Genomic DNA, 13,932 nt, shown 5'->3' on the forward strand with positions numbered 1-13,932 from the left:
GTATAGTAACGGGACCTAAGATAGCGGAAGTAAATAATTATAAAATGTCTCGGACCTGATCGTTTATCCACACGAGAAAAAGTAAGGATTTATTTATATTTTAAGATGCATAATAATTATAACTATTTCCTCTATAGATAGATAATTAAAATAATTAAAATGTTCATTCGGATTCAACCAGGAACTGAAATACCTATATAATTACATACAATGCTTGTACAAAGTATTAATCGAAATCAGATTCTGTTCTACTAACATTTAAATAGAAGTTACCATAAGTTAAGCACTACATTATTTATTTAATATTAGACGAACAGTTCCGTTCCTAATTTTTATTTTAATTTTTCAATATAAAAGTATTATTTATCTTTATTGGCAGAATAATATTGTGTCAAATTAAATATTTTTTAAGTGGCCAAGTGGCAACACCAGCCAAATCAACAAGCGGTCTTACTTTGGTGGACTTTTTTGCAAATATTACGTTAATACGTATATTCTTGCTATTTAATCAGTATTCTTTTAGCGACAGCTTATATTTAAATACAAACTTACTTTTCTATATTTCTCCTTGTTGTTTAGTTCACTGAAATGTGTAATTTTATGACTTCTATCGAGTGACAGATGTTTCAGTGGTAAAACCCGCCAGATTTTTGTTAGTTACGAGGGATTACAGTTCAAGTATGGAGGATATCAGCAAAAATGTCCCCAAAGTGGATTCTACAAAGCCGAATACAGGTAAAGCAATTATTTTGTTATAAAACACTAAAAATCCGAATCAGGCATAGTGTATAATCCGACCAAATAGAATATCTTATTGTAATCTGTCAATGTTACGTTGATGTGATTGACTTCTTATCGATTAGTTTGTTATTCAATAAAAACACTAAAAGCTACTATTATTTTGCACGTTCCAAGATTATATTTGACTTTTACGCATACTGAACAAGAGAATATTGCCATAACAACATTTGCGCAGGAGATAATTGCGCTTCCTACCTAAGCGTTCCTATTACATTTCAACATGGTCGGCTAATACATCCAAACATCAATATTTCTCTTCGCTGAAACTGTTTGCATGATATGCGATTATTTTAGTGCGCACGTGCACACGTGATTATTTCGTATAAGAACATACACTTTTGTTAATATATTTTATATTTGGAATTATGGAATTGTGAGGAAGGGATATGGGTTGGATATTTCAAAAACATAAATATTGATTTGATATAAAGTATAGTCCGCGCCAAACTGCTAGTCCGCTCTGAAGTTGTTGCATACAACTACAAGCATATATTCTGTAGCAACGTAAGGGCATACTAATACAATGTACCCGTGGGTGGAGCGAGCAGCGGATGGGTGCCTGTGCTGTCTTCGTCCCACTAACATCTATAATTTGCTATTAGACACGAATTGATGGAATTGATGCTTTGGTGAATTTATTTTTAATAAAAGACTTAATTTTGTTTATTAATAAATTTGCATTTAACGTTAAAGATATACTTATAGGTATTTTTTACCATACACTGTACAATGAATCAAGTAAAACAATGTTAATATAGAGAATTGAACTTTATTAGAATCTTATTTAGACATGAAAATTTACACAATTCCTTGGAATGTAGAAAAAGATAAAAAAAGATCTGACTAGTTTGGCTCATCAAAGTATGGTAAGTCAAGTATTCAAGAAATACCTGCTAGTCATATATCCAAACATAGGCTAATTCGAAGTGAAATTTTGAACCAAAACTCTTCTTAAGTGAAACGGGAACGGAAAATTTGGTCAGTTATTAATCAATTTCCTGTGTTATGGATTCATTTCAAAATCGATAAATCTATAATCTCCCCATGTAAGACTTGTTATAGTCCGCTGAAGCATGATGCGAGTGTCAGTTTTTATTTTATAATATAGGAGTAGCAGACGAGCATATAGTCCACCCAATGAACATCCGTAATCAACCCCAGATACGATTAGATATTCCTACCTGAGGTCGGTCACAGATGCACCGCTACTAAGCTGGAATGCCTCAGATAGATATGTCTCCCTTACCACACCCTTCAAACCAGAATACAGCAGCGCTTAACGCCGCTGTTACGAGGCAGAAATAAGTGTGGCAGTGGTGCCGCCGGAGTTGAACGACAAAGGGTTCTACCACCTTCAAAAGTTGTCAATATTACAACAAATCATAACATTTATCCTAATTCAATTTGTTTCAGTTTGTTTTAAGTTTTATTAGACACAAACACTTGAATTTCACATAAATGTATTATATGATTCTTATAACGTTTTCACATATTCTATGTCGTTTAATTTCAGGGGACAGTGTTGTAGAGTCGTCGACGGATTCCTACTTGAAATTCCGGGACTGTTCCCAAGCCAATACGGAGAGTCCCGTGTATGACCCACCAGAGGATTTCAAGTATAGTGACGACAATGATGAAGTTAGTATTAGTTTCTTATTAGAACAACCTGTAATATTTATAACAATATATTTAATTATTAGGGAAATAATGGTAGAATTCTTTGTAATTAAATACTAGGGATATCGCAGCCCTCTTGCTGTCCTATATGTCCCAAAAATATTTCATATTGGTCAGGTAAATTGGTGTTGAACTAAAGTTTAAATTATATTAAAGTTAATTTCAATTGACAGAAAAAGTGATGAATAAAATAAATTTGTTTTTAAGCATGGTTTTGCCATATCAATATCAGGCTATCAAAAACCTGTTATGTTTTGGATTGGTTATCAATACCCATATACGATCAAAGCAAAAGATATTTGAATATTGAGTATGTACTGGTATGTAAATACTTTTACTTTTTTAATAAAACAACATACTAAATTTGAAAATATTTTTTAACTTTCAGATTAACAACACCATCACACTTAAGTTTGAAGGTTGGTACTATAAATAAATAAACATATAACCTAAAATTATATTGTCATCTTAAAAAAAAATAAGTGGATCTCATACGCTTTTTATACTCACAGTGGGTGCCATAGACACATACATAGACAAATACACTAACACCCAGACCCAGAAACGGAAACCTAAATTCATTATTTGGATTTCTGTCTGGCCGGGGATCGAACCCGGCACACCCTGCGTGTCAGACCGGTATGCTGACCGCTCCGCCACGCGGGTCGTCCAATTACAATAATCATTTTTTTATTTCATACTTTGTTTTGCTATTAGTAGGTGAACAAAATTTCTTCCACCAGCCTTTTGATGTTCCTAATAGGACATACGCATCACCTAATTGGCATTAATCCAATTACAATGTTAAGGAAACTGAGAAACATATCAAAAATTGGGAAAGTAACACAAAGTTTATACACTAATGGGATTTTAGGTTTTATCTAGATTGATTACTACAGCAATTTGTAAAGATTTGTTGTCATATTATAGCCCTAGGATTATTTTTCGTGTTTTGGGACTTTTCTTGGTAACTTTAAGTAGTTCATTTTCAGTATATTTTATAACTAATAAATATGTCCGTATTCTGTTTAGTAGAGGAGCCCGCTGTAGCCATCCCGAAAAGAAAACACTCAGAGGATTCCCTAGAGAACAATGCAAAGATCCAGAAATTGGAATATGAAGAACTATCTACTCAATCTTTAGATAATGAAGTTTCTGAAATAACTAAACAAATTCCTAATGAACTTCCATCTACCTCGCGCGTCCGATCTATGGCACGATCTAGTCCTAGAACACCTAAGAGGAGCAACAGTGTTGAAGCCACGCTCAAGACACCGAAAACACCAAAGACCTCTAAGTCACGGTCAGCTAGCGCAGACATAACTAACACGCGCAAAACACCGCGCAAAGTGCTACCAATCGTTGCCAAAGAAGAACCAATGCTTGACGATGAAGTGCAAATAATCTCAGATAGCTCGAGTCGACCCAGCGTGGAATTTGTCCAAGAAATACCCCCGCCAACCTCAATACCGGAAACAATTAGGGAGGAAAGTTCTGAATTGAATGACTCGCAAGATATTCATCTTGTCTTATCACCGACACCCGATGAGTCGAACACCGACGATACAGGAACTAAACACAATAGTGAGCCAACTTTAGTCAAAGATAGAAATGAAATATTAGATACGGGAAAAGTTCATGAAATTAAAAGCGATGGATACGACTTCTCCGATGCTAGCAATATATCCCAAACTGCCAAAGACTACCATAGAGGAACGGACCAAGAGAGCACTGATAGTATTTGCACTTTGGAAAGTCCGGATCAAGTTCCTAGCGTAGCTTCTAAGCTTATTTCCAAGCTTTCTAATGGCAACTCGTCGACACCAACCGAAATTGCAGCTGAAGGCAAACTTGGCGCCGGAGACAGTGATAATACTCCTGATATGTCTAAATTAATTAACAACAAAGGAGCGAGAGTTAAGAATGAGTCATTCAGAGCGAGTAATACAACAACCCCGTCAACTATTTCGCCGTTACAAAACGGTCACTCCTTGCCGATTAATACACCTCAGATTCCAGTCTTCGATGTCCACGTCAGCTATAACGAAGATGGCGAATTTTTGTCGCTTTACGTGGTTAGAACTGATAGCGACATTGGTATGGATATGTGCAAGGAGTACCAGAGGATTTCGAAGAGATTCACCATTGATCCTTATCTCGGAGATGTGTCGGTTAGCAACTCTCCATCAAGTGTCACGAGCGGTGGGATGATTAATCTGCCCAATAGAATATCTTTCGCGTCGTCTACCAGTTCGACTTCCACTTTGAGTAACCGAACTAGTGATGGGGCGTTTGTGGTTCCTCAACCACCGAGGAAGTCTGTCGCGAACCCTAATTCGTCTGTGAAAGGATACGAGTCGTTGATGAAGAAGGTTCAAGACATATTCTCGCACATCAGGGAAGTATCTGTAGATGAGGGCAGCCGATCCTTAAGCGATGATAAGGTGTCTGTTGGCATCCAAACGTCTTTGTCGAACGAGACCGTGTTCAGTAATGGGAACGCTAGTCCTGAAGAAGTGAACAAATGTGATAAAGCGACTCCAAAGAGCTCGCTAAAGAAGACAAGAGTCAGAGGTCGGAGACCGATCGCGGGGAAAACTAAGCGCGCCTTGCTGCCAACTCAACCCGAAGAGCCTGAATATATGCATGGAATGAATTCTCCAGAAATGGTGCCAATGAACGGTGATAGAGAGAACATTTCGCCAATAAAGTCTCCGAAAGAAGAAAAGCCGCTAGCATCTCTCGTTGGTACTCCGAAGTCTGTTTCGAAATTGAAGCAGAAACGACGTCCGGCTTCACCAAGACCAGCTACTCCAGTGGAGAAAGCCTTGATCAAGCAGGAATATCCGGGATACGCAGCTGATACGGTTGTTTTAGCTAAATGGGTCGACAAACGTTACTATTCCGGTAAAGTCTTGGAGATTACCGAACCTAACAAATACTTGATAAAGTTTGATGATGGACAGAGCAAGGTGTTATTGGATGACTTCATAATATTCGGTGATATGAAGCAATTGCCGCTACAGGGACAGTCCGTTTACGCTATGGTCGATGAGGAACAAAACTATGAGCCTGGTCTTGTCTTAGGAATAGAGGAGAATGATAGTGGAACCATTACATACAGATGCATGACTGATGGGTAAGTTAATTTGAATATTGTTATATGTTTTATATTTTTTTTTTTCATATGAATTCATGGACACATGATATTTATGTAATTCAAGCTTTTCACAAATATCTTGTTTTTGACGAATTAGGGCCCTTCCTATAAACACGATTTTTTAATTAATCTACATAATAACTTTAAACCCTAAATATATTAGCTCTATTGTAGGTGTTTGTAAAGGAAAGTTGTAATATGTGGATCAATATGAGTAAATCATTATCGATATGTTTCTCCGACTCGTTTGGGTTTTGTGAATTGTGAATATCATTGTTCTACTTAAAATTTCTTCACAAGATGTAATACCAATTAGAATTGTAACCATAAAGACAATTTAAATACTGATTTATGACTAGAATAATCAACACACATAAATAAACCATTTACCCCCAGGGACACAATAGTGATGGTGACAGCCAGCGAGTTATATCTAACGGAGGACCAAGCGCGGTCTATAAAGGAGACGGCCAGACCTCGCTCCCCTGCAGCTCCTGCGACACCACGCAGGCGACACCATCGAGAACTGGATTTGGATAATATTATACAGGTACGATAAATATTAATTATACTTTGACCACTAAATATGGTCAATATATGACCTAGTGATGGAATGTAGAGTGTAAATGAGGAATTTCACAAAAAAATCCGAAAACATATTTCAGAATGAAGTTACTAAGCAAAAAAAATTTGATTAAATAGTACATGATAACATGACATATTAGATGTAAAAAATATGCAAATGTGATTTTTATTTACATTCTACTGTTACATTTACTTTTAATAGTTATGACATGAAAGTTTTATATAACGCGAAACAGCATTATTCATGTTGAAGGTGGTAGAACCCTTTGTGGCTACTCCGGCGGCACCACCGCCACACCTATTTCTACCTAACAACAGCAGTGTTAAGCGCTGCTGTGTTCTGGTTCGGAGAGTGTGGTAAGGGAGACATACTTTTCCAAGGCGTTCCAGCTTAGTCCTCAAGGGTACCGGCGCATCTGTGGCCGATTTCAGGTAGGAATCAATGCTTATCTGGGGTTGATGACAGATGTCTATGGGCGTGGCGTATTACCAGCAAATGGAGTGCATGCTCGTCTGCTACTCCTATATTATAAAAAGAAACGATTTCTCAAGGTGTTTCGAATATGGACTCATTATAAATTTTATTATGTAACGGGTACTCACGATATGCGTTTTTTTATTTGTTTATTGCCGATATTTCCGTTATTAAAAAACGCATATCGTGAGTACCCGTTACATAATAAAATGTCTCAATTCCGCCATAATTTTAGTCTACAATCACCGTTATAAATATTTGTAATTTGAAGCAGATCTTACGTTTCGGTGGAAACTGTAATTGGCTTCTGTTAGAACCTCTGTTATATATGGAGAGTGACCACATGCCATTAGGTGGACTTCATGATCGGTTGCCATAACAATTTTATAATATTACTAGCTGACCCGGCAAACTTTGTACCGCCTCAAAATTTATTTATCAAATATATTTCATATAAAATATAGCCTATGTTACTCGTGGATAATGTAGCTTTCGAATGGTGAAAGAATTTTTAAAATCGCTCCAGTAGTTTTTGAGCCTATTCATTACAACCAAACAAACAAAGTTTTCCTCTTTATAATATTAGTGTAGATAATGTTATAGTAATATATAATAATGTTATAGCAAAACGCAGCTATTAAATATTACGCTAAATTCATGACTAAGTAAATGGTTGTACATTCGAATATTTTAATAATACCAATATTAATATAATGCACGATATTTAAATTAAAAATTTATTTACAGTGATATTTGTTTTTTTATTCCTAAGGGACCTCGCAGTGCTCGCAGCAGGGATAAGGGCAGTTCCAGCGCGAAGAAACGTGTCGCCTCTCCCAAGAGTCCGAAGGCTTCAACTTCAGGTCTGTTTTACCCATCTACCCTCTAAGCCGAATTGTTAAATATGTTTCTGAGTGCTTTTCTGCATTAAAAAACTTATTTATTTGCCTCTTGTATTGTTTTATTTGCGATGAGCTATGTTCTACACCGCTTAATGGACTTTAATAGTAAAAATTGATAGATAAAAATAAATGACGTTTTTGGCACGATCTAGAGCACTTATTTAAGCAGAAAGTTTCCTCATAACTATAACCTATAAATTACAATTTTGTTTAAACGAAGTCTTGTCCACTATTATATTATTGCATTAGAATTGATGTGAAGAAACCCTTATAAATAAATAAAATAAAATAAAAATAATAAGCTTCATGTATATCTAGAAAAAAAGGTTAGTGTTGTTTCCATGTTTTAAGAATAAATTGTTACTAAATTTAAAATACATTTGAACTATTAAATAAACAGAGGACATGGAATAACTGTTTAACACATTTCGTTATATTAAATTTAAGTTGACATTCATTCATATCTTCACTAGCTGACCCGGCAATCGTTGTGTTGCCATATAAATAAAAAAATGTTAAGGGTGAACAACCCTTATCACTTAGGGGTATGAAACATGGATAGTAGCCGATTCTCAGACCTACTGCATATAAAATTTGGTGAAAATCGGTAAAGCCGTTTCGGTGGAGTACGGTAACTAACATTGTGATACGCGAATTTTATGTATAAGATTATAAAGAAACCCCTATTTCCAGGTCTTAAATCCAAAAGCACCCCAGTGGGCCGTAAGCGTCTAGCGAGTGAGAGTAGCGAGATGAGTGAGAGCAGCAACTCTGCACCACCAGTTCGACTGGAGGAGGTGCCTGGGGTGGAGCCTGAGGTACAACGGACACCGAGGAAGATTGATGGGGTTAAAGGTGTGTAATTGTATTTATGATAGGTGTAATTTGATTATTATTAGACTTTCAGTGGTAGAACTATATATTGTTCAACAACGATGTCATTAGTTCCTGAAATAATGCTGTACTTATACGGATAGCAACTTTGATATCAACATTTTATGATCAACTAATTTAATTGGTGTAAGACCTTAAAGAGGTGGTATAACTCTATATCGTTCGAATGTGATTTTATTATTCATACATATTTCAATCGCAAAATAAATAGTCGCATTTGTAAGACCGTATTCTAGACATTGTGGATTGAAAGTATGTACATTTGTTTTCAACATAATCCTGAAGAGGCAACACATTTGTGATAACATTTTAATTGTATTTTAAAATTGAATACCGAATTATAATAATAGTCATATTCTGGTAGTATAATTAAATTGTAATAAACACATAACTGTAACTCCACTTCGAAAGTTCAAAGTTTTCTTATTACCGCAAAACCCATCACAACATTGACACTTAGATCTGGAGCACTAAAGATAGACACCCTTCCAGCGGGACCTCTGCAGCTGAAGGGCGCAGCTAAACAAACGGTCGGCAAGAAGAACTCCAAACTAGCAAAGTTTTCTGATGACGAGACTACCCTGCTAAGCGTGGGGCCCATCCCAAGCGCTCCGCTGTTCGAGTCCCTACACTTCTTGCTCACTTGTACGGTGCCCCCAAGGGAGCGGCAGAAGGGCAAAGGGTCTGAGAAAGATAAGGGAGCGGAGAAGGAGAGGGAGAGGGAGAAGGTGAGATTGTTTTTTTTTTGTTATAAGGTAATTAAATTAAGGTGGTAGAACCCTTTGTGGTTCGACACCGGCGGCATCTCCGCCACACCTATTTCTACCTAATAACAGCAGGGTTAGGCGCTGCTGTGTTCCGGTTTGAAGGGTGTGGTAAGGGAGACAGACTTTTCCGAGGCGTTCCAACTTAGTCCTCAGGGGTAGCGGCGCAGCTGTGGCCGACCTCAGGTAGGAATATCTAATCCTATCTGGGATTGATTACAGATGTCAATGGGCGGCAGTAGCCACTTACCATCAGCTGCATGCTCGTCTGCTACTGCTACTAAAAATTGGTTAAAAGAAGCCAAAAACGATTTTCAAACCATGGCTGGGGTTCCTAAAAGGAAATTAAGTCCGAAAGAGTATGAAGGTTTATTTCATTAACCTTACCAGTTTGTGTAACTTGACATGGCAAACAATGGTGTATATTTAGTTAAAGCATCTGAGCCAAGATGTAAGTTTTTTGAGTCTACAAATTATATCATGTAAATAGTTTTCAGTAAATATGTAATTTTCTAAGTATACATAATAAAATGTTACTTGAATTTATGTATTGTATTTATGTCTAAATTTAAGTATTTGTTATGTTTTAGAAATTGTGATGTATTAATTTTAATTAATTTCCTTTTTTAATAATATAATTTTGCCCCAACAGTCCCAAGACACTCGTCACTACTCGTCTGAAGAAGATGGTGAGACATCAGCCATGGCGGGCACTGATACAGAGGACATGGTGTTCTCCGACCGACCCTTTAACAAGGAACGGTTGAAGGAACAGCTGGAGGCCGGTGGAGGGATTGTGCATAGGTATATCTGGTTTATTGGGCTGAGTTGTATATAAGGGGTAGTCGGAATTAAAATGTTTCAAATGACTTTTCAGAAAAGTAAATATTTTTTTTTATGCTATAATATATGGTATATCGTCAATAAAAACAATCTATCTATCTACACTGCTTAATTCAATATTGCTTCATTTATCGATGTTTTAAATTACTGTGAAAAATTCTGCAGTTTTCAGGTTGTACAACTAATATCTTAAACATTAAAATAGATTAACATTATCAAAAGTTATTAGGTTATTACAATTACATGTCAGAACTAATTTTTAACACGCTTTTATTAACTTGGGTTGTATGTGTGTAGGTATGTATGTATCTAAGTAACGGAATCTTTGAACCCGATTTCTATCTACTTTGAACGTTCAGTTTAATTCAAAATTTTGAAGAATTATCAAAAACCAATGACAATACACGTTTTTAATAATTTTGTACCATTGTCCTTATCAATATCCTCAGGATTTTCGAGGCGAGATTATTCGAGCGCCTTAGAGAAAGTTCATCGCAAAGTTACTAGATTGCATCAATTATTGCTTTTTTGTTCTGTTATAGCAATATTTATAGTTTTGAAAATAATAATTATTGATTCCTAGATTGAAAACTATTATCTACTTTTTAGTTGATTTTATCATTCTAATATTGCATAACATGAATGCGGAATGGTGAATTTAAGTTTGCCATATGCATCGTGAGGATCATAGATGCCGTCGTACTATGGACGTTATATTCTGAATTCAAGCGAACGAAATAGCCGGCACAGTTGTTCTCACAATAAAAATCAATTTCCAGTCACTTCGACGACGTGCCAAAGAACAAGTACTCCGTCTGCAAGCTGATAGCGCCCCGACCGTGCCTCACCGCGAAGTACATCCAGTGCATAGCGGCGGACATCCGCGCGCTGTCGCACGCGTGGGTGATCATGAGCTGCATCGGCGGGCAGCTGCCCGACGCCGACGCCTACGCGCTGCCCACCGGCTGGTCGCTGCTCAAGGACAGGTTCATCACTTGGGTAATTTGGACTTTTCTCTATAATATAATAGTAACTGACGAGCTTGCAGTCCAACTGATGATAAGTGGCTTTTTTTTCATGGTATAAGAGTAACAGAGTGTACAATCCACCTGATGGTATCAAATCAAATCAAATCATTTTTTTAATTCAAAATAGGTTCTTTACAGAGCAATTTTTGAATGTCAATACGACTACCACCACTTCACAAGGTGTTTCGTTATGGAGAAGAAGCGGCGAAAGAAACTCCATAACATACATCTTTTAAAAAAATAAAATGTTTTTGACAATGTCAACTTTACGTAATAGTACATGTGGAGCTGGAACTAATTCAGACCACACCGTTTTGTCAGTCAAATAATCACTTACTTTATAGTACGCTTTTTTACATAGCATTTGTTCAACGACATGTTTGAACTTTTTTCCTGTGAGATTCAATATGTGGTCGGGTATTTTATTGTAGTAGCGAATACAGTTGCCAATGAAAGATCTAGCCATCTTACATAATCTATGTTTAGGAATTGCAGGTAAGTGGCTACTGCCACCCATGGACATTTGTAATCAACCTGGGTTTAAGTATTCCTACCTGAAGTCGGCCACAGATGCGCCACTACCCCTGAGAACTACGCTGGAACGCCTCGGAAAAATATGTCAGGTAACACCAGACCTGAATGCTGTTATTGTGTTATAGTTATATTTATTATCAAACCAATAAAATGTTATACAATTTTTATGAAAGATGCTCAATACTAGTTACATACTATTAATGTTTCAGGTGCCAGCAACAGGCAGACGGAACACAACCTTCTTCAAGGACAAAACGATTCTCATCTGCGGAGACCAGGACACCTTCGTGAAATTCTGGGAACGGGTTTGCACGTTGGTTGGAGCCAACACCCGAGTTGTTAACGAAGAAGACCTGAACATGTCCGGAGCAGTAGCCCTCGTTACCGAATGGGATTGTCCTCACGAAGTCCAAAACAAGGCTAACGAAGACAACATTCCTCTAGTGTCAACCCATTGGGTGATACAGTGCCTCATCGAAGGGAGGGTGATCCCTCCCACCTGCCACGACAAATTCTCATTTATGTACACTGAGCAGGAATGATCGTGGGACCTCTCTAGTGTGCTCATTGTTCGTGATTTCTGACACTTGTGGGCAATTAGAGGTGTTATAAATAGTGATGTGATGTGACACTGTAAATGTAAGTGAAAGTGTATTGCGACAGAAACACTTTGGTGAGTGAATTACACTTTTATTAGCTTTAAGATTGATTTTAAGGGGCAGTGGACTCGATTAACTGGACCTAAGTTATACGGATTAGACCGTAATTAAGGCTCCAACAGACTGGCTATTTTTAGTATCAGCGATTCGCGTTTTAGCGTTTGCATCAATGCCTACACGTTGGGGCAACTTGTTGCGTTCAATCGCGATATCGAAAACGCTCGTTTTAATGCAACTTTGGCAAAGGGAGATCTCCAGCCGGGCTAGGTGATCATGCCCGGGGAGCGGCCGCGCTCCAACAGTCTCAGTTCGGAGCTTGTATATATGCCAGATATTTAGAAAACTTCGATAGCGTGATTTAGAATACTAGTGGCGCCATCTCAAGTGCATTGATGCTATATTGCGTTTTTCGCATTATTTGTTGTATTGAGCGTCCAAATGTAACTGACCGATGCTTAAACGTTTGATCATTGCATCTTGTTTCCTAAAAGCTAAATCGTCGATTGTCGATATTAATTTAAATCCCCCCTTCCTTGAAGTTGGTTGTTTTGTTTGAAAAATAGTATGTTTACCCCCCTTAAAGAAGTTTTTAAAAATTCCTTATGATAACAATTAGTCCGGTAAATCGAGTATCTACTGTAAGTAAGTAATTATAGTAATTGTTGTAACAACAACATAACTGTTTTCTTGTATCAAAGAATTTGACTATGCATTGACTGTGACTACTACTATTACAGAGTAAGTCGCTTCATATTTAAATGTTAAGTTATATAATACATTTAATAGCTGTTATATTAATTATTTCATTCAGAGGCTATGTTTTTCTCTTTTCATATTAACATATTTTATTTGAAGAGAGACAATTGGTATTGTTTTCTACCTGAAGTGTCCACTACAGCCCATAGACATAATAACAGATTTAAATGAATGTGACACAATTAAGAATAGGTTTTTCCTAATATTTGTTATTTATCTATAGTTTCTACTAGCATTTAAAAAACATTATTCATATTTTATATTAACCGATGATTATGTTCTTTTGAGATCAATTTGTTATTTTGTTTTATTTTAATTGTCACATTAATTCAAGGTATGTGTAAAGGTATAGGTATAATTATTGTTTTGACAGGTGGCACCACAGTCACTTAATTCGTCATATTATGTATACTTCAGTATATTATGGTAAAAAGATTCTTAGACAAGATGTTCCAGCTTAGTCTACAGGGTTAGGAATGTATCTGTGCCCGAGCTCAGATAGGACTCTAATCACATCTGGGTTTAATTACGGATGTAAGTAAGTGGCAGTTGAAGCCTACCATCAGGTGGACAGTATGTTTGTTTGCTATATTTATAGTAAATAGGTATATTGTTATGTCTAAGGGCTGCAGTACCATTTAGACAGACTTTTGTTTTTTTTTTATCATACCAGAGCTGAACACAGACACACATAATCTTATCAATATATAAACAACATTATATAATATATTCAAAATTAATAACTAAATGTAACACTGTATATAAATTAACTTACAAGTATTTATATAAGTATTATAATCCTGTCAAAATTTTTGGAAAACATCTTATTGATATTTGGAATAGTCTAAGATTGG

The 13,932-nt window shown here is 36.5% G+C and overlaps 1 protein-coding gene across 2 annotated transcripts; it reads left to right on the plus strand.

Moving 5' to 3' along the window:
- The first annotated feature begins 425 nt into the window (after positions 1 to 425).
- On the plus strand, positions 426 to 12,918 carry LOC140748910 (uncharacterized). Of its 2 annotated transcripts, none has more exons than XM_073081829.1 (11): positions 426 to 735; positions 2,315 to 2,439; positions 2,867 to 2,897; positions 3,511 to 5,617; positions 6,035 to 6,188; positions 7,471 to 7,561; positions 8,294 to 8,455; positions 8,987 to 9,222; positions 9,911 to 10,062; positions 10,881 to 11,100; positions 11,873 to 12,918. In XM_073081829.1, the coding sequence occupies exons 1-11, from the start codon at positions 681 to 683 to the stop codon at positions 12,203 to 12,205; spliced, it is 3,666 nt and encodes a 1,221-aa protein (XP_072937930.1). In that variant the 5' UTR covers positions 426 to 680; the 3' UTR covers positions 12,206 to 12,918. The 2 variants fall into 2 exon arrangements, with proteins under 2 accessions (XP_072937930.1, XP_072937931.1); XM_073081830.1 differs by having other exon boundaries at positions 3,514 to 5,617.
- Positions 12,919 to 13,932: the final 1,014 nt, after the last annotated feature.

The sequence above is a fragment of the Epargyreus clarus genome, unplaced genomic scaffold (genome assembly GCF_041222505.1).
Source record: "Epargyreus clarus isolate Ecla_fem2 unplaced genomic scaffold, WU_Ecla_fem_2.2 ptg000017l, whole genome shotgun sequence".
Classification (NCBI taxonomy): Eukaryota; Metazoa; Arthropoda; class Insecta; order Lepidoptera; family Hesperiidae; genus Epargyreus; species Epargyreus clarus.

What these genes read in the sequence shown, in the direction of transcription:
- LOC140748910 (XM_073081829.1), top strand. Translation starts at nt 681, where the DNA reads ATGGAGGATATCAGCAAAAATGTCCCCAAAGTGGATTCTACAAAGCCG. An exon ending in TTCTACAAAGCCGAATACAG is followed by an intron (nt 736 to 2,314) that starts GTAAAGCAATTA and finishes GTTTAATTTCAG; the next exon opens with GGGACAGTGTTGTAGAGTCG. An exon ending in TACAGATGCATGACTGATGG is followed by an intron (nt 5,618 to 6,034) that starts GTAAGTTAATTT and finishes ATTTACCCCCAG; the next exon opens with GGACACAATAGTGATGGTGA.